The 18,327-nt window shown below is 64.2% G+C and overlaps 3 protein-coding genes across 8 annotated transcripts; 2 read left to right on the forward strand and 1 right to left on the reverse strand.

Moving 5' to 3' along the window:
- The first annotated feature begins 46 nt into the window (after positions 1-46).
- On the forward strand, positions 47-5,993 carry LOC138825429 (transducin beta-like protein 3). 2 transcript variants are annotated; one of them, XM_070019973.1, is made up of 22 exons: positions 47-162; positions 1,591-1,642; positions 1,719-1,814; positions 1,902-1,949; positions 2,028-2,169; positions 2,247-2,331; positions 2,438-2,608; positions 2,679-2,754; positions 2,828-2,921; positions 3,006-3,187; positions 3,260-3,401; positions 3,490-3,548; positions 3,651-3,754; positions 4,119-4,266; positions 4,352-4,582; positions 4,653-4,723; positions 4,802-4,958; positions 5,035-5,093; positions 5,271-5,374; positions 5,455-5,526; positions 5,608-5,766; positions 5,858-5,993. In XM_070019973.1, exons 1-22 carry the CDS (start codon positions 122-124, stop codon positions 5,971-5,973), a joined length of 2,409 nt encoding a protein of 802 aa, XP_069876074.1. In that variant the 5' UTR covers positions 47-121; the 3' UTR covers positions 5,974-5,993. The 2 variants fall into 2 exon arrangements, with proteins under 2 accessions (XP_069876074.1, XP_069876075.1); XM_070019974.1 differs by lacking the exons at positions 47-162; positions 1,591-1,642; positions 1,719-1,814; positions 1,902-1,949 and having other exon boundaries at positions 2,081-2,169; positions 2,488-2,608.
- A 100-nt stretch (positions 5,994-6,093) lies between these two features.
- LOC138825314 (NADPH oxidase organizer 1-like) lies at positions 6,094-8,916 on the reverse strand. 2 transcript variants are annotated; one of them, XM_070019713.1, is made up of 8 exons: positions 8,746-8,916; positions 7,970-8,050; positions 7,799-7,874; positions 7,513-7,690; positions 6,989-7,173; positions 6,791-6,901; positions 6,561-6,678; positions 6,094-6,479 (listed from the first exon to the last, which is right to left on the reverse strand). In XM_070019713.1, the coding sequence occupies exons 1-8, from the start codon at positions 8,809-8,811 to the stop codon at positions 6,200-6,202; spliced, it is 1,095 nt and encodes a 364-aa protein (XP_069875814.1). In that variant the 5' UTR covers positions 8,812-8,916; the 3' UTR covers positions 6,094-6,199. The 2 variants fall into 2 exon arrangements, with proteins under 2 accessions (XP_069875814.1, XP_069875815.1); XM_070019714.1 differs by lacking the exon at positions 7,970-8,050.
- A 5,004-nt stretch (positions 8,917-13,920) lies between these two features.
- On the forward strand, positions 13,921-17,068 carry LOC138825430 (FAD-linked sulfhydryl oxidase ALR-like). Of its 4 annotated transcripts, none has more exons than XM_070019978.1 (3): positions 13,921-14,131; positions 15,249-15,412; positions 16,332-17,068. In XM_070019978.1, exons 1-3 carry the CDS (start codon positions 13,964-13,966, stop codon positions 16,492-16,494), a joined length of 495 nt encoding a protein of 164 aa, XP_069876079.1. In that variant the 5' UTR covers positions 13,921-13,963; the 3' UTR covers positions 16,495-17,068. The 4 variants fall into 4 exon arrangements, with proteins under 4 accessions (XP_069876079.1, XP_069876080.1, XP_069876078.1 ...); XM_070019979.1 differs by lacking the exon at positions 13,921-14,131 and adding an exon at positions 14,467-14,770 and having other exon boundaries at positions 15,216-15,412; positions 16,337-16,497; XM_070019977.1 differs by lacking the exon at positions 13,921-14,131 and adding an exon at positions 14,479-14,770.
- Positions 17,069-18,327: the final 1,259 nt, after the last annotated feature.

The following is an 18,327-nucleotide window of genomic DNA, read 5'->3' on the forward strand; positions in this document are numbered from 1 at the left end:
CCGGGCGTCGTGACGCACGCGGTGTCACAGTTGTCGCGGGTCGTGACGTCATCCGGGCTCGCCGGCAGTGCGGGGTGTGACTCTCCGAACCCCCTCACGCGGCGTCGGCGGCGGCGGCGGCATGGCTGAGGCTGCCGCCCGAGTGAGCGGCTTCAAAGCCAAGTGAGCGCGGGAGCTGGGGCGGGGGCGCCTCGTCCGGAGGGCGGCGGGCTCGCGGCCGGCCTGGGGTCGTGGGCGAGGCTGCGGCGACCGAAGGCGGGAGAGCCAGCCGGAGCCGGGCGGGGGTGCGGGGAGCGGGGCCGGGGTGCGGGGAGCGGGGCCGGGGGTGCGGGGAGCGGGGCCGGGGTGCGGGGAGCGGGGCCGGGGTGCGGGGAGCGGGGCCGGGGTGCGGGGAGCGGGGCCGGGGTGCGGGGAGCGGGGCCGGGGTGCGGGGAGCGGGGCCGGGGTGCGGGGAGCGGGGCCGGGGGTGCGGGGAGCGGGGCCGGGGTGCGGGGAGCGGGGCCGGGGGTGCGGGGAGCGGGGCCGGGGGTCGGGCTAGGCCGGCCAGCGCCCGGCTAGACGGAGCGGGAGGATGGAGAGAAGTGGCCCGGGACGGGGCGTGTGGGGGGGAGCTGAGCACAAATGGGGGCGGCTGGGTGGGGGCGGCTGGGTGGGGGCGGGCTGGGGCTCTCTCGCCTGTCGCCTTGTTTCTGGAAAGGTAGGGGTGGGGCGGAAGTGGTCAAGGGGTCTCCGAGGCCTTGGTTCCTAGCCTCCCAAACGGCGAAACCTAACCCACTCGGCCCGTGGATAAAGCATGTCCTCAGCGGCCCAGTGGCTTAGGTTGTGACAAGTTCGGTGCTGAACAGTCCTTCCGTTGGAGGATTGGGAGGGGTACAGAAGATGGGGGGGCAGGTGGGCTTTGGATCTGAGAGGAGAGCCCATGGTACATACATACCAGGCCACAGAAGGCCTGTCCCGAAGGTGGGCAGACATGATCAGTAGGGTTGAAAGAGTTGGAAGGGAACTAGTAACCAGCCATCCAGAAACGACAGTAACCTGGACAAAGGCAGAGGGGAGATGGCAGCAGGAGGCAGGCCACAAAAACAATGGGCTGCCAGTTGGGCATGGTGGTGCAAGTCTGTAATCCCTGAAGCAGGAGGATCAGGAGTTGCAGGCCAGGGGACAGATACGTGGTGATGCCCAAAAATGGGAGGGAGCAGAGGAAGAGGAAAAGAAAGAGGGGTTGCTTTGGGGTGTTGGGTCAGGTGAGGAAGTCTGGGAGAGAACCATGGTGGGGATCGGGTGTGCTGGGGCTCACCCTACTTAGGCTGGGTTACCTGGACTGGCCTCCCACATTCAACAAGGAGCCCCCGGGACCCTGGTCTAAGGACTGGAGTGTTGAGCTGCCTCCCTGGGATTGATGCCTGCCTCTCCTAGCCTGCAGGGCCCCTGTGGATAACCAGCCAGCCCTGGGTCCCACCCCTCCACTACCCCCAGGACTGCCTCATTGTCCCTCAGGATCTCTGTTGCTGTTACGGTCTTAGCACTCCGACAGATCAGGGGCCTGGAAATGCAGGTGACTGATGACTCACTTCCCTCTCTTCTTCCCAGCTATGCTGTTGAACGGAAGATCGAGCCTTTCTACAAGGGTGGAAAAGCACAGGTACCAGCCTCAAGGCCAGTGGGGGCTGTGCATTGAGTGCTGAGTGCTACCTTGGCTGACACCTCTCTGTTTCCAGCTGGATACGACTGCCCAGCACCTCTTCTGCATTTGTGGCACCAGACTCAATGTCCTGGATGTCGCCTCGGGGTCTGTACTTCGGAGCCTGGAGCAGGTGAGAGGAGAGTGGACAGGTTTGAGAGTGAGGGGAGGGAGGAGGGACGCAGGCTAATATGCTACTCTGTTTTTGTTCTTCCCTTAGGAGGACCAAGAAGACATCACTGCCTTTGATCTCAGCCCGGATGATGAGGTACGGGTTGCAGGGGTGGGGAGTGGCCCTCAAGGGACAAGGGCGCCTCACACCCAGTTGAACTGTGCTCTCTCCCAGACGCTTGTGACAGCCAGCCGGGCACTGCTGCTGGCTCAGTGGACCTGGAGGGAGGGCACTGTGACCCGCCTGTGGAAGGCAGTACACACAGCCCCTGTGGCCGCCATGGCCTTTGACCCCACCTCCACACTGCTGGCCACAGGTAGGGCCCAGCCGAGTGCGCGGGCTGTGGGGGGGGGGGCTTGCACACCCTCCCTCACCTCACACATGTGCCCGTAGGAGGCTGTGACGGGGCGGTGCGCGTCTGGGATGTTGTGCGGCACTACGGGACACACCACTTTCGAGGCTCACCAGGCGTTGTGCAGTGAGTGGGGGAGGCGGGGGGCGGGGGGGGGGCTGCCGAACCATCCGTGGGCAGAGGCGCCGTCCGTGGGCCGCGTACCTCACCACCCACCCCAACCCGCCTGCAGTTTGGTAGCCTTCCATCCGGACCCCACTCGCCTGCTGCTCTTCTCCTCAGCTGCGGACTCTGCCATCCGCGTGTGGTCCCTCGAGACCCGCCTGTGCCTGGCCCTGCTGACCTCCCACTACAGCGCTGTCACCTCGCTGGCCTTCAGTGCTGACGGCCACACCATGCTCAGGTTAGCAGCCGTCCTCGGAGGGAGCGGGCGGGAGGGCAGCACTGGACCTGAGGGAGCTGCTCCTCTTCAGCTCCGGCCGAGATAAGATCTGCACCGTCTGGGACCTCCGGAGTTGCCAGGCCACAAGGACCGTGCCCGTGTTTGAGGTAGGCGGGCACAGGGAGTCGGCTGGGAAGGAGGGGTGGCTTGGCTACAGTCTTTAACCCAGGTCTCCCGCAGAGTGTGGAGGCTGTGGTGCTGTTGCCTGAGGAGCCAGTGCCTGCGCTGGGAGTGAAGAACTCGGGCCTGCACTTCCTGACAGCTGGTGACCAAGGTGTGTATGGCTGACCACGAGCGGGCTGCAGGGGCGGGGGGCGGGCCGGGGGTCTGAGTCCCAGCGGCCCCTGTCCTCACACAGGAATCCTGCGCGTGTGGGAGGCGACTTCCGGGCAGTGTGTGTACACCCAGCCGCAGCCGCCAGGCCCCGGGCGGGAGCTGACCCACTGCAGCCTGGCGCGCGGCGCTGGCCTGCTCCTCAGCGTCACCGCTGACCACAACCTGCTGCTGTATGAAGCCCGCTCCCTGCAGCTGCGGAAACAGGTGAGCGCCTGCCCCGACGGGCCCGGGGCTGGGGTCCCAGCTCCCCGCTCACCAGGCCCTTCACCTCCATAGTTTGCTGGCTACAATGAGGAGGTCCTGGATGTCCGGTTCCTCGGGCCCAAGGACTCCCACGTAGTCGTGGCCTCCAACAGCCCCTGTCTGAAAGTGTTTGAGCTGCAGACATTGGCCTGCCAGATCCTGCACGGCCACACAGGCAAGTGTGGCTCCGGAACCTTATCCCTCACCCTGTGCCCCCTAACCTTGCCGGCGCCATTGCTGACTGCTCCCCACTCCCCTCCCAGACACAGTCCTGGCCTTGGATGTGTTCCGGAAGGGGTGGCTCTTTGCCAGCTGTGCCAAGGTGAGGTCCCATGAGAGGTGCAGAGGCACGGGCCTCCCCGGTGGGGGCGCCAGCGTGGCAGCACCGTGCCCCACCTCTCTCCTCAACCCCTCCCGCCCCCAGGATCAGAGCGTCCGCATCTGGAGGATGAACAAAGCTGGCCAGGTGGACTGCGTGGCTCAGGGCTCCGGGCACACGCATAGCGTGGGCACCATCTCCTGTTCTAGGTAGCCTGGTGTGGGGGAGGCTGAATCGGGGGGGGGGGCAGGCGGAGGGGGCGGAGGCCCAGAGCTATCAGAGAGTCTAGTTGGGGAGGGGAGGGGTGGCGGTGGCTGGGCTGCCCTTGGAGGTCCTCATTGCTGTGAGGGGTTTCTAGACGGCGACGCTGAGCAAGGTCCGGGAAAGAAAGTGACTCCTGCAGCTATGGCCTGGGTCCGATTAGGATACGGTTGAAGGGGCAGAGGGATACAGGCAGGGGACCAGAAACATTTTGGAGTGACACAGGCTAGTGGTCTGGACCGCGGCTTAGAGGCCAGAGTGGAGGTGTGCGTGCGGATAGTCCTCGGCAGAGCCTCCCTCCTGTCGCTGCAGGCTGAAGGACTCCTTCTTGGTGACGGGCAGCCAGGACTGCACGGTGAAGCTGTGGCCCCTCCCCGAAGCCTTGCTGTCTCAGAGCACAGACGCAGGTGGCAGCCCCGCGCTCCTGCAGGCGCAGACCACCCAGCGCTGCCATGACAAGGTGACCAAGCGGGCCCCTGGGAAGTGGGCGTGGCTGAGCCCTGGCTTGGACCGTGATCTGAGCTGTCACCTGTACCCGTCACCAGGACATCAACAGTGTGGCCATCTCCCCCAACGACAAGCTGCTGGCCACCGGCTCACAGGACCGCACCGCCAAGCTCTGGTCCCTGCCACAGTGCCGGCTGCTGGGTGTGTTCTCGGGCCACCGACGCGGTCTCTGGTGTGTCCAGTTCTCCCCCATGGACCAGGTGCTAGCCACAGCCTCAGCAGATGGCACCGTCAAACTCTGGGCGCTGCAGGACTTCAGCTGTCTCAAGGTAAGCAGCTCGCTCTTGTCCCAGCCCTCCCACCCCACAGCCGGGTGCCTCACGCCCTTCTCCCCTGCAGACCTTTGAGGGGCACGACGCTTCCGTCCTGAAAGTGGCCTTTGTGAATCGCGGCACGCAGCTGCTGTCCAGGTGAGTGGGCCGGTGGCAGGAGGGGTGGCCCGCGGGGAGAAGACTCCAGTATTGAGCCTCTCCCGATTCCAACCCCAGTGGCTCCGACGGCCTGGTGAAGCTCTGGACCATCAAGAACAACGAGTGTGTGCGGACGCTGGATGCCCACGAGGACAAGGTCTGGGGGCTACACTGCAGCCGACTGGACGACCACGCCCTCACCGGCGGCGGCGATTCCCGAGTCATTCTCTGGAAGGTTGGGGTGCTCCAGGGTGGGTGGGGCGGGGTGAGGGATGGGTCTGGAGCCTTGTCTGACTCCAGTCCGCTCTCAGGATGTGACTGAAGCTGAGCAGGCAGAAGAACAGGCCAAGCGGGAGGAGCAGTTAGTCAAGTAAGCCTGGGCTTCGCAGCGCGCCCTCTCCCTGCCTCCTCTGTGTGGCATGAGGGCGCTGAGGCTGGGCGGGTTTCAGGCCTGGGGGTGCCCAGACCCAGGCCTGCTGTTCTGACTCAGCCCCGGCCAGGGTCCCTGAGTAGCCCTGTCCTTCCTCTCCCCCCTCCTCCCCGGCAGGCAGCAGGAACTGGACAACCTGCTCCATGAGAGGCGTTACCTGCGGGCCCTGGGCCTGGCCATCTCCCTGGACCGGCCCCACACCGTGCTGACCGTTATCCAGGGTCCGTGGCTGGGGGTTGGCTCTGGGGGTACTTTGGGGACCATCAAACTCCTTCCTTGAGCTCAGCCTTCCCTCCCACAGCCATCCGGAGGGATCCTGAGGCCTGCGAGAAGCTGGAAGCGACAGTGCTCAGACTGCGGCGAGACCAGAAAGGTGGGGGGAGCGGTGTGGTGGATAGGGCTGGACGGGGCGGGATGGCCTGGCAAGGCTTCTGACCCGCCCTGTTGCCCACAGAGGCCCTGTTGCGCTTCTGTGTCACGTGGAACACCAACTCTCGGCATTGCCACGAGGCCCAGGCCGTGCTGGGCGTGCTGCTGCGGCACGAGGCCCCCGAGGAGCTGCTGGCCTACGAGGGGGTGCGGGCTGTGCTGGAGGCCCTGCTGCCTTACACTGGTGTGTGGGCACAACCCTTGCTGGGGGGGGGGGGGGCAGACCCGGCCCGCGGGGCGCTGAGCACCCCTGACCACTCTCCGTCCTTCCCCAGAGCGGCACTTCCAGAGGCTCAGCCGGACGCTGCAGGCGGCCACCTTCCTGGACTTCCTGTGGCACCACATGAAGCTGCCCTCTCTCCCTGCTGCCCCCCGGCCCTCTGAGACATAGAAAACATGTTTCTTTTTTAATCACGGCTCCGTGTGTAGTTCAAAACCCCAGCCTCGGCCAGGGGCCTGGCTCTGCACTACCCCGTGCCCTGGCCACACTGGCACGCGGTTAGGTCACTCAGAAGTTTTATTCAGTTCAGGAAAAGGGGGTTGCCACCTCCTGGCCCCTGCAGGTTGAGTCCCACCCTCATCCAGCTCCTCTGCCCCTGAGGATGGTGCGTCCACCCTTAGAGCCTGGAGCCCAGGACCGGGTCCTCTGCCTGAGGCTGGGGTGCACTGCAGGCTCCTGGCAGGCTTGCAGACCCCCTCAAAGGGCGGTCCTGCCAGAGTGCCCTGCGGGTGAGGGTGCAGCAGCGGCTCTGGATGGCGCCCGGCGCGGGCCGGGCCGGCACTGCAGGGGGAACGGGTCGCCCGGCGTCCCCGAGGACTGCAGGCCCGCTCAGGAGTGCCCCAAGTCCCTCGGGGCGCAGCAGCACTGCGGGCAGCAGACCCGTCTGGGGGCCGTGCCTGTGGGGAGGGGCAGAGCTCAGGGGTCTGGTGGGCCGCGCGCCGCCCCCCCCCTCCATCCGGCCCGGCCGGGCCCAGCACCTGCACCGCCACCAGCCTCGGTCTGAGGTCTCCAGCACGCACACGCGCGCACCCGCAGGCACCGACAGCTCGTCTGCACGGCTGCCCTCGTAGGCCCGGGAGGCACAGAACTGCGTCCCTAGAGTGGATGTCGGGGGGTCACTGTGGGGCCACCCCCTCATGCAGGGCGGCCCCGAGGACACAGACCCGGCCCTGCCACAGCCTTCTCCCGGGCGGGCCCGGGCTCCTACCGCTGCCAGCCCGCACCGCACCCGCCCGGCCCCCGCCGGCCGGCGCCTCCTCCAGGTAGGGAGCCGGGAACCAGGCCGTCTGCTGGTCCTCGTTCTCCACCAGCCACCAGCCTGCGGACGGACGGAGGGTCGGGACTCAGCTCTGGCCACGGGACCCGGGACCCAGCCGAGGGGGCGCCCGCCCGGGCCCCGCCCTACCAGAGGGGTGCCGCAGCAGCACGGCCAGGCTCTCGCCAGCCCGCGCCTGGAAGGGCCTGCCCCGCGTGTCCTGGGTGCCGAAGGGCTGCAGGCAGCGCAGGCGCGGGGCCTCCAGGCTGTGGGCGGCACCGCTAGGGTCCTCAGGGTGCGGGGCCTGCGCCTCCGGGGCGGGCAGGATCACCAGGCTGGAGGGGGTGGCGGGGGCAGGGGGCAGGGTCACCAGGCTGGAGGGGGCGGCGGGGTCGGGGGCAGGGTCACCAGGCTGGAGGGGGCGGCAGGGGCAGGGGGCAGGATCACCAGGCTGGAGGGGGCGGCGGGGGCAGGGGGCAGGATCACCAGGCTGGAGGGGGCGGCGGGGTCGGGGGCAGGGTCACCAGGCTGGAGGGGGCGGCGGGGGCAGGGGGCAGGATCACCAGGCTGGAGGGGCTGGGGCAGGGGGCAGGGTCACCAGGCTGGAGGGGCTGAGGCAGGGGCAGGGGGCAGGGCTTGCCAGCTCTCCCACGGGGCGGGGGCGCGTGCGGCACCTGCCGGCGGGCAGCGCAGGCTCCAGGTCCAGGGGTTGCGGTGAGAAGAAGCCGGAGAGCGCGGGGCTGCGGGACACGCGGTCGGCCGATGCCAGCAGCGCCCGCGCATAGGCGCCCAGCAGCCGCAGCCGCGCCAGGCCGCGGCCCGTGCGCCCCGCGCGCGCCAGCAGCGGGGCATCTGCGGGCACAGGGCGCAGTGAGGGCGGGGGGGGGGGGGGACCGCCGCGGGGACCCGCCCGCCACCGGGACCTGCCCGCCACCGGGACCAGCCCGCCGGCCCGCTGACCCGAGAGCTTGGGGAGAACGCGGTCGGATCTCTGCAGCAGCCCCGCCTCGATCGGGAAGGCCTCCTCGAGGTCTTTCTGAGGGGACACGCGGGTGTCGGTGACCCAGAGCCCAGCGGGCTTCCGGGCGAGGCGGGGGCCAGGGCTCGCGTCGGGCCGGCCGGGACCCCCACCTGGAGCCGCCGGAACTCCTCCCAGCTCCTGCGCACCACGGTGTCGCTGCCGTCCGACCAGCGCACGGAGAAGGCGAAGGTCTGCGGGGGGCGGGGGGGGGGGGGGAGGCGCGCTGGAGCCTGGCGCGGGCCGCGCTCCCCCTCCCGCCCCGGGCCCTGCGCCTCCCCCAGCCCCGGCCCGCGCCCCCCCAGCCCCGGGCCGCGCTCCCCCCCAGCCCCGGGCCGCGCTCCCCCCCCAGCCCCGGGCCGCGCTCCCCCCCAGCCCCGGGCCGCGCTCCCCCCCCCAGCCCCGGGCCGCGCCACCCCAGCCCTGGCCCGCGCCCCTCCAGCCCCGGGCCCCGCGCCCCCCCAGCCCCGGCCCGCGCCCCCCCCAGCCCCGGGCCCCGCGCCCCCCCAGCCCCGGCCCGCGCCCCCCCCAGCCCCGGGCCCCGCGCCCCCCCAGCCCCGGCCCGCGCCCCCCCAGCCCCGGGCCGCGCTCCCCCCCAGCCCCGGCCCGCGCTCCCCCATCCCCGGGCCGCGCTCCCCCCCAGCCCCGGGCCCCGCGCCCCCCCAGCCCCGGCCCGCGCCCCCCCAGCCCCGGGCCGCGCTCCCCCCCAGCCCCGGCCCGCGCTCCCCCATCCCCGGGCCGCGCTCCCCCCCAGCCCCAGGCCGCGCTCCCCCCCAGCCACGGCCCGCGCCCCCCCAGCCCCGGCCCGCGCGCCCCCAGCCCCGGCCCGCGCGCCCCCAGCCCCGGGCCCCGCTCCCCATCCCCGTGAGGCCGGAGCCCCGGGCCGCACCTGAAGCCGCTTGTTCTGCACCAAGGCCAGGGCGCTCACGGACTCCGGGTGCCGGGGGCCTGCCATGGCCCAGCCTCCCTCGTCCTGCGGTCCTGGCGTGTGGCCGGTGTCCCCTCCTGTCCGTTCTGTCCCGGGAGGAGGCTGCGGGCAGCCGGAAGCCTGGCCCGAAGGAATTCCCCACCGAGGCCCCTGCGGGGCGCGGGGAGCCACGCCCCTGGTCCTCACCACACCCCGGCCCTTCCCTGCTTCCTGGTCGTCCCCAAGTGGAGTGGTCGAGGGGAGGAGAGCAGAGCTGGGGGCAGGGCTGTCTGAAGCCGGGCGCTGCCGGGGTCTGGCTCCTGAGCCTGACGGTGGGAAGAGGGACTGGGGGGCGGGAAGGCCCCTCTCGCCTCATGCCCTGCCCCGCCAGGCTGTGCCTTCTGCTCTGGCACTCTGCTTCAAGGCTGTCACCTGAACAGACCACAGGCGCTCTCCTCTCATCCTACCAGGAGAGGAAGGGTCTCTCCAAGGTCCCATTTTCCACAGAAAGGTAGAAACTTAGATTACACGGGTAATTGCTGTGTTGAAATTATTCTAGAAAGGCTAGGGGGGGGCTGAGCTTCAGTAGGCACCAGCCCCCAAGGATTCCTTTGCAGCAGAAAGACAAGGCACCAGAGAAGTAGGGTCTAATTTGGGGTCTGGGGAGGTGGACTGTTCTCAGAACCTCTCCCAAATCCATGCGGAATTAGAACTCCCTGCAAACAACCAACCACAGCCTCTGCGGACATCATGGACAGTGACCCATTCCATCCAGGGGGAGGGAAAGAGGGCTGGCCGGGGCCCCGTCCCTCAGGGGGGCTGCTCCCTTTTAGGGTGCCTCCCAGAACCCCATCCTACCCAGTGCCCAGCAGTCCCTGCTACTAAGGCCAGCAGCTGGGCATCACAAGGATTCCCCTCCTCCAGGCCCTCTAGAGGACGGGACTTCTGGGACATGTCTAGGAAGTTGTCCCAACCTCAACAAAGAGCCTTTGTGGTGTGTGTGTGTGTATGTGTGTGTCTGTGTCTGTGTCTGTGTCTGTGTCTGTGTCTATCCATCCCGCCAGCGGCTCTCTCTGAAGCCCTCTAATCTGCCCTGGCATTGACCCAGGTAGTGATCACCTGTTGACACAGGTGACTCACAGGATGCCTTCAGCCCAGCTATTCACCTCCTCTCCTGGGTAGAACAGACGCCCAGCCCCTCTGTAAGGATCCAGCTTGACATAATTACAGACACAGCCATCTTGGTTTGGGGTTTTTTTTCAGTCCTGGGGCTAGAACTCAGGGCCTGAGAGCTGTCCCCAAGTTGTTTTTTTGTCCTGTTTTGTTTTGCTCAAGGCTGGTGCCACTACCACTTGAGCCAAAGCTCCACATCTGGTCTTTTGGGTGGTTTACTGGAGACAAGAGTCTCAAATTTTCCTACCTGGGCTGGTTTTGAAATAGGATCTGCAGATCTATCTCCTAAGTAGCTAGGATTACAGGTGTGAGCCACGGGTGCCCTGCTTGAGTTTTTTAGGTAGTTTTAGGTTCTGATTGGCCAGCTTTCATTCTATAAGTCTCTAAATTGTGCTGTAATGGGAACAGATACCTAAACATGCTGTAGTTGTAGCCTAATGCCTATTTTATTGGCCAGGTGTGGCTGGCTCATGCCTATAATCGTAACTACTCTGGAGGCTGAGAGCTGAGGATTTTGGTTAGAAGCCAGTGTGGGCAGGAAAAGTCCATGATCCTCTGCTTTCCAATTAACTACCAAAAAAAAAAAAAAAAAAGCCAGAAGTGGCACTGTGGCTCACGTGGTAGGTTGCTAGCCTCAAGCCAAAAAGCTCAGGGACAGCACCTAGACCCCTGAGACAGGCACAAAACAAAGCAAATCCAATTTTGTTAACCATTCCTTTCATACATTTATAAACGTTTTGAACACTTTGGTTTTCTTGCTCTCCCCTGGTGTGAGGGCGCTGGAAGCATGTCTTCACAGCTCCGGACAAGCTCAAGCTCCTCTCCTTATCTCACTAACAAGGAGTGAGCAGGGCCAGGCCAGCCAGGGGGCCAAACTGGGGAGCCTAGTGGGAATAAGCAGACCCAAGAAGGCACTGTCTGCCTGGAGTCCTGCCTCAGCAGCTACCTCCAGGAAGCCCACAGCCCTGGACTGTCCTTTGAAAACCCATCTTCCCACCACAGCTTCTTCTTTTTTTTTTTTTTTTGGGGGGGGGGGAGTGTCAGTCATAGGGCTTAAACCCAGGGCCTGAGCACTTTCCTGAGCTCTTTTGCTCAAGGCTAGCATTTTACCACTTGAGCCATAGCTCCACTTTTGGTTTTCTGGTGGTTAATTGGAGATTAAGAGTCTGACAGATTTTCTTGCCAGGGGTTGGCTTCAAACCATAACCCTCAGATCTCAGCCTCCTGATTAGCTAGGATTACAGGTGTGAGCCACTGGCACCTGGTTTAGTATTGGAGCTTTTGAGATAGCTCACACCATCTTTATTTTGCCTATTTTACTTGAAAATATATATATATATATAAAAGCCGGGCACTGGTGGCTCATGACTGTCATCCCAGCTACTCAAGAGGTTGAGATCTGAGGACCACAGTTCAAAGCCAGCCCGGGCAGGAAACTCTGTGAGACTTTTATCTTTAATAAACCACTCTAAAAACCATAAGTGGCTCAAGGTAAATGCTCTACCTTGAGCTGAAGAGCTGAGGGAGAGCACCAAGGTCAAGAGTTCAAGCCCCACAATTGACCACACACACACACACACACACACACACACACACACACACACACACACACACACACACACACACACACACACACACACACACACACACACACACACACACACACACACACACACACACACACACACACACCCCTTTACTTCATCTTCTCCAAAAACTCAGATCTCATTATTTGTGACTTGGTATTGAGTTCAAGGGATGGCCTTTGTGATATCAAATGTGGCACACAAAGTAAAGGACAAGGTCCTTGCCCTGAACCCCTGGACACTGGTAGAGCAGGAGGAGGCCCCAGGTCGAGCTCTGGGTCAGCTCCAGCAGAGGCCTCCACTCTTCCCCATCCCCCATCACTCCTGCTTCTGGAATGACTTAGGGAAAAGGACACAAGATCCCAGAAGATGTAAGGCCTGGGTCAAGCTTGGGTGAGACCCCCATATCCCTTGCTTCCACTCTTTGGGGCGGTCCCTGGGGGATGCTCTGGCTCTGTGGGGGCTTTTTGTGTGGTGGAAGTCAGGGATTGACTGTGAGTGGGGAGTTAGGGGGACTTATTCTTGCCTGTTATCTTCCTCATTGGGTTACACAGTGACTGTTCATTGGCCTGGGTTCGAGGGACAGCCCCCTTGTTTGTGTGATTTGTGTTTATGTGTCACATTTCTTATGGGTGTTGCTATGTCTATTCTATCTGAAAAGCCCTGTAGGAGGGATATTGAACAAGGGAGCCATCTATAGTTATAAGTCTATGACAAAGAAAGTAATAAAATTTTATTACAGTACTGCTTTGCTTATGTATACTTTGAAGAATGAAGAAAGATGATCTTTAAGTAGAACTTGGAGTTATTACATCATTTTGCAGTTAGCGTCATTTTATCAGAAAGCAAGTAAATAAAATTCCCTATTACTGGCATCTATACAGTTCAATAACAGAATCTAAGCAGCAAGAAATGAAGTTGACAGTACAAAGAAAATCTAAGTCTCCAGAGCATCAGAACCACCCCCTCGCCCCCCCCCCAAAAAAAAAGGTTAAGAAAATCTTATTACTTTTGAGTATAGTAAATAGCTCTTGGGCTGTGCCAGTGACACACACCTGTAATCCCAGCTACTTAGGAAAATGAGATTGAGGATTAAGTTTCTAAGCCAGCCCAGAGTAGGAAAGTCCACAAGACTCTGATTTCTACCAAAAAGCAAGAAATAGAGCTCAGGTGATAGAGTGCCAGTCTAGAGCAAAAAAGCTCAGGGACAGTCCCCAGGACTTGAGTTCAGGTACCAGTACTTGGCTCATACATACACACACACAGGAGCACAAAAGATAGTCACATAGTCCTTTTGCATGGCAAAATTAATAACCTTTTGTCTTTCTTAATGTTTTTTGTTAGTTGTGGGGCTTGAACTCAGGGCCTGAGCACAGTCCCTCAACTCTCACTGAAGGCTAGCTAGTGCTCTTCCACTTTGAGCCACAGCTCCACTTCTGGTTTTGTGGTGGTTAACTGGAGTTCAGAGTCTCACACTTTCCTTGTCCAGGCTGGCTTTGAACCACAATCCTCCAATCTCAGCCTCCAGGCACGAGCCGCCCGAGCCAGCTTCCTACTGCCTTTAGAATACTCCCCACCTCCCACCAGCTGACAGGTTGCGGGTGGGTCCTTCCACCCGTGACCTCTGTCACCTTTGGCTTCGCTTTGGAGGTGCTCCCCGGCTGAACCCGCAGCCTACAGCCTCTGCCTGGCCTCACCGCCTCTGGCAGGTCTTGGCTACTGCTTGGGTTGGTGAGCAGAGGAGGCCTGCCTTATTCCCTGTCGTGCGTGGAGCAGAGAGGCCACCGCAAACAGTTACGAATGAATGAGCCCATGCAAGTAGTTGAGGAAGGCCAGGGGACGGGGCGGGGACGGCGGGGCCGGGGCCGGGGGCCGGGCCTCCACCCAGGCCGGCGGGGCCGGGGCCGGGGCCGGGCCTCCACGGAGGCCGGCGGGGACGGGGGACGGGCCTCCACCCAGGCCGCGGGGACGGGGGCCGGGGCTCCACCCAGGCCGGCGGGGACGGGGGACGGGCCTCCACCCAGGCCGGCGGGGACGGGGCCGGGGCCGGGCCTCCACCCAGGCCGGCGGGGACGGGGCCGGGGCCGCGGCTCCACCCAGGCCGGCGGGGACGGGGGACGAGGGACGGGCCTCCACCCAGGCCGCGGGGACGGGGGCCGGGCCTCCACCCAGGCCGGCGGGGACGGGGCCGGGCCTCCACCCAGGCCGGCGGGGACGGGGCCGGGCCTCCCCCGAGGCCGGGCTCCCGGGCGCTGCCAGGCCGCGCGTTGCCAGGGCCGCCCCGGGCCGCACCGCGCCCGCCTGTGTGCGGTCACACCCAGCCCCGCACCGCCGCGGCGGGCGCCGGCCGTCCGGCCGCAGACGGGTGGGGACGGCGCCCCGCTGAGGACGCAGAGCCCGACGCGCGCACGCGGGGACGGGACCGGACGGTCCGAGCGGAGATGGGGGCGACGCGGGACCCGTCTCGGGCCTCGCCGCAGCCTCAGTCCCAGGACGCGACGCGACCCCGGCGCGTCTTCCATAACACGCTGCTGTTCTACTGGAGGAAGCGCGAGCGCCCGCACGGCGTGCGCACTCCGGGCCCGGCGCGGGTCAGCAGGCTCCGGGAGGTGCGGGGGACGCGGAGGGCGCGGGGGGTCCGGGCCTCCGCCTCCGGGTCCGCCGCCGCCGCGCGCTCCTCCCCGCCGCGGACGCGCGCCGCCAGCCCGCCCCGCGGCCCCGCCCACAGCCCGCCCCGCGGCCCCGCCCACAGCCCGCCCCGCGGCCCCGCCCACAGCCCGCCCCGCGGCCCCGCCCACAGCCCGCCCCGCGGCCCCGCCCACAGCCCTCCTCGCGGCCCTGGCCCCGCCCCCGGCCCCGCCCCCCGCGCGAGCCCGGCTCCCCAGGGCGCCGCGGGCTCCGGCGGCCGCGCGCAGGCGGTGGCGCGCGCGCTGTCCTGGAGGCCGCTCTGGAGGCCGCTCTGGAGGCCGTCCTGGCCCGGCAGGCTGTGCGCGGGCAAGATGGCGGCGCCCGGCGAGCCTGCGCGCTCCTCCCGGGCCAGCCTCTTCTCCTTCCTGCCGGGAGGCTCGCGCTCCGTGGGGACGGACGACCTGGCGACCGACGCCCGGGGCCGCGGCGCCGGGCGCCGAGACGCCGTCGCCTCGGTGTCGGCGCTGGCCGCGGCGGGGCTGGGCGCGGAGGACGCGGCGCTGAGGCGGCCCTGCCGGGCCTGCGTGGACTTCAAGACGTGGATGCGATCGCAGCAGAAGGTGCAGACGCCCCGCACCCCCCGGCCCCCCGGGCCCCGGCCGCGCGTCGGCCTCCTCCGGGCCCGGGACCCCCCCGCCCGGACCGGGCCCGGGCCCCCCCCGCCCGGACCGGGCCCGGGACCCCCCCGGCCCCGCCCCCCCCCAACCCCCGGCCGGGCCCGAACTCTCCGCTTTGAGCCGCACTCGGCCCGGATTGGCAGCAAGACTTCCGTCCCCGGTCGGTCACAGGGCTGTTGGCTGAGGCTGGAACGAAGGGGGAGCTTTTTCTTTCCTTCTCTTTCTGTTCCTTCCCCCCACCCCCGCCCCCGGCTATGTGGTGCTGGGAGTTGAACCTACGGCCTCGAGTAGAGCGGGCGCTCTGCCACTGGCCTTCCTCGAAGGGGGAGCTGTGTGTGGGCTTGTGTGTGGGGGAATGAACTGACCCTTGGTCGGCCTACTTCTGCAGCGGGACATCAAGTTTAGGGAGGATTGTCCACAGGATCGTGAGGAACTGGGTCGCCACAGCTGGGCTTTCCTTCACACGGTGGCCGCCTACTACCCCGACCTGCCTACCCCAGAACAGCAGCAAGACATGGCCCAGTTCATGCGTTTATTTTCCAAGTTTTACCCGTGTGAAGAGTGCGCTGAAGACATAAGAAGGAGGTAAGCGGTGCTGTGCCTCTGCGGGCAACAGAGCCATACCCCTGGAGGGGTCCCCACGGCTGACCTCAGAGGCCAGCCAGCCTGGAGGCTCCCAGGAAGGGCCTCCCCACCACTTCCTATGTTTAGTTAGCACTTAGGGGCTTCTGGAGGCCCCTTAGCTCTAGGACTCTATTTCTGCCTATCTTCCAGAGTTGGAATGCTGGCTTTAAGAACTTGGGAATTTGAATTTAGAAGTGTCCTGGTTGGTTGAAGCCTGAGGCTGCTAGAATGAGGTCTTCTCCTAGGTCAAGCACTAGGGCCTCCGGTGCTAGCAAACAGTTAGGTGGTTGTGCCAGGCCCCACCTCTCTGTGGCCTGCCAGAGACTGGGGTGAGGCTGCCTGATTGTTACAAGGTTGTAAAGTTGCCTAGTGTCTGCTTTAATGTCTTGCCCTAGGCTGGCTCTTAGCTGGGTTTGCCAAGCTCCCCAACTGGGTACGTGAACTCTTGATGGAGTCCACCCACGCTGGAAACTACAGGGTCAGGCCTGTGCTTGGCATCCCTGTCCCTTGGAACATGAGGGCCCTACCAGGATTAGCTCACTACAATGCCCCAGCTCGTCAACAAGCCTGAAGAGTCACCAACTTGCATTTGGGGGTGAGGAAGGGAGGTATAGACTCATGTGAGAGCTTGAACTCAGCGTCTGGATATTGTGCCTGGTGAGCTTTTTAGCTGGCTTAGGGTTAGGGTTACCACTTGAGCCACAGTTCTACTTCTGGTTGTTTGATAGTTAATAGAAGAGTCTCACAGACTTTTCCTGCCCAGGCTGGCTTGGAACCATGATCCTCAGATTGCAGCTTCCTGAGCAGCTAAGATTACAGATGTGAGCTCTGGGTACCCGCTAACCGCCACCTTCTTCCCTCCTGTGCTTCCCTCCTGCAGGATAGACAGGAACCAGCCCGATACCCGCACTCGGGCGTCCTTCTCCCAGTGGTTATGCCGACTGCACAATGAGGTGAACCACAAGCTGGGCAAACCCACCTTCGACTGCTCGAAGGTGGATGAGCGATGGCGTGACGGCTGGAAGGACGGTTCCTGTGACTAAAAGATGGACAGCCAGAGCCTGGGGGGTGTGGGCGGATGCCAGACAGAGCCTTGTGGGTGGCCTGGCTGGAGAAGGGTGTGCGGGGAGCTGATTAAAGTGCATCTGAGCCAGAACCTGTCATCTCCGTGGGATGGACCCCTCCCCTCAGGTCGGAGAGTAGAAGTGGAGGTATTCACTGTCGTGCCTCTCCGTTGAGGCCTGGCGGGGCTGCAGATGAGGGACGCAGGAGCAGCCGCACCGCCCCTGCCATTCAGTCTGCAGTCTTTTGTCCACCCTGTGTTCTAAGCCAGAAGGCCGTGGGCCTGGCTGCAGCACCCGGTGCCTGCCCTGTGTGGTCCGCCTGTGCCTGCCCACCCGCCTGGGCAAGGAACCTGCAGAGCTGTGGCTCTGCTTTGGCCCCTTGAGGGTTGAGGCCTAAGTGTGGGCTTTCCCTCGGGCAAAGGCCCGTCCTCCACGCTGCCTCCTCACTGCTCGGGACGTGGCCTTCCGTAACTGTGCCAGTCCTGTTAGCAGGGGGTTCTGGGACGGCTTCCTCAGAGTCTTAAGACCAAAATTAAATGCTGGAGGTGATGGAGGGTCTGGTCTTTGTGTGCTTTGTGCTCAGGGGTGGGCCCGCTTTCGGCTCTGGACTCCTCTGGCTCCTCCTGTCTGAGGTTTGGCTCCACGGGAGCAGGAGAAGGTACCAAGGTGGGAGCAAGCCAGAGTGGCTCCAGAACGGCAAGGAGGCCCAGGGGCTGGGGCAGAGGCCAGCACAGCAGAGGACACTGAGCAGGGAGGGAGGGGAGGCCCAGGCAAAAAAAAAAAAAAAAAAAAAAGCCCAGGGCTTGCAACCAAGGAGTAGCAGGGTGAGGAGCTGCCGAGATGAATGAGGAAGGGAGGAAAGTGGCTTTGAAGCTGGGAAAGCTCTCTAGGGTGGAGGAGGTAAAACCAGAGAATTCCCAGGGTGGAAAAGGAGTGGAAGACTGGGGCTGTGGCCAGGGAGTTGGCCGCAAGGACTTGCTGAAGGCAGTGTTTCAAGTTCAGGGTGACCTGGACTCGGCTTTTATGTTCTCCTCGTCCCCAGGCTGTATCCCAACCAGAGTAGCCAGGCTGCAGTGTGTGATCTGGAAGCCCCTGGCACCTTTGACTGCCTGGCATCTCAGGTAGAGAAGCCTCAGCACTGCATCTGGTGGCCAGGTGACCAATGAGAGACTAAAGCAGTTAGAAGTGGCTCCTCCCCCATTCAGGGTTCATCTGCCTCTCCCTTTCCCCCAATTAATGTGTGAACTTGGCCTGTTGGTGGGAGCTGTCACTTGACCACAGTCCCAGCCCTCCTTTGCTCTAGTCATTTTGCCTAAGGCTAGCCTCAGATCAGGGCTCTTCCTACACTCCCCACCCTGTCTGGATTGGAGAAGCTCACCCTGAACTTGGTTTACATCGTAATCTCTGACTCTTCTGCCGAGGCTGGCCTGGTACCTCGTTCCCTGAGTGTGTAGGGTTATGGTTGTGCACCACCTACTCTGTCCAGCCCCCTCTGGCATTTCTTGGGATTTTTCTGCCTGTCTGCCGTGGAACTGGGAGGGATCCCACTAGACCCACGATCCCATCAGCACACACGGCCCAAGGCATTCCGGGGGTCCAGGCCAAGACCAGCGGACCCGGGGGGAGTTCTGCCTCCCGCTGGCATCCGAGAGGTGCTGGTACAGGGAAGGGAGTGAGCGTGGAAGGGGAGGAGTCCCAGGACCACGTTCTGGGCTTCAGTCCACAAGGAGGGATCCAGAACCCGGGAAGAGCGCGGCATGCCTGTGACCCCAGCCGTGGGGGCCGCCCTTGAGTTCAGGCGAGCCCCCAGGA

Source organism: Dipodomys merriami, unplaced genomic scaffold, assembly GCF_024711535.1.
Source record: "Dipodomys merriami isolate MVZ:Mamm:240054 unplaced genomic scaffold, mDipMer1.0.p SCAF_137, whole genome shotgun sequence".
NCBI classification, from domain to species: Eukaryota; Metazoa; Chordata; class Mammalia; order Rodentia; family Heteromyidae; genus Dipodomys; species Dipodomys merriami.

Bases quoted from the DNA above. Each gene is read 5' to 3' on its own strand.
- LOC138825430 (XM_070019976.1), top strand. From the start codon at position 14,522: ATGGCGGCGCCCGGCGAGCCTGCGCGCTCCTCCCGGGCCAGCCTCTTC. The intron at 14,771-15,215 runs GTGCAGACGCCC...CTACTTCTGCAG, and splicing joins GGATGCGATCGCAGCAGAAG to CGGGACATCAAGTTTAGGGA. The intron at 15,413-16,331 runs GTAAGCGGTGCT...TCCCTCCTGCAG, and splicing joins GCTGAAGACATAAGAAGGAG to GATAGACAGGAACCAGCCCG.
- LOC138825429 (XM_070019973.1), top strand. From the start codon at position 122: ATGGCTGAGGCTGCCGCCCGAGTGAGCGGCTTCAAAGCCAA. The intron at 1,815-1,901 runs GTGAGAGGAGAG...TTCTTCCCTTAG, and splicing joins TACTTCGGAGCCTGGAGCAG to GAGGACCAAGAAGACATCAC. The intron at 4,267-4,351 runs GTGACCAAGCGG...ACCCGTCACCAG, and splicing joins CCCAGCGCTGCCATGACAAG to GACATCAACAGTGTGGCCAT.
- LOC138825314 (XM_070019713.1), bottom strand. From the start codon at position 8,811: ATGGCAGGCCCCCGGCACCCGGAGTCCGTGAGCGCCCTGGCCTTGGTG. The intron at 7,174-7,512 runs GTGCCGCACGCG...CACCCCCTCCAG, and splicing joins CCTGCGCTGCCCGCCGGCAG to CCTGGTGATCCTGCCCGCCC. The intron at 6,902-6,988 runs GTAGGGCGGGGC...GTCCGTCCGCAG, and splicing joins GCTGCTGCGGCACCCCTCTG to GCTGGTGGCTGGTGGAGAAC.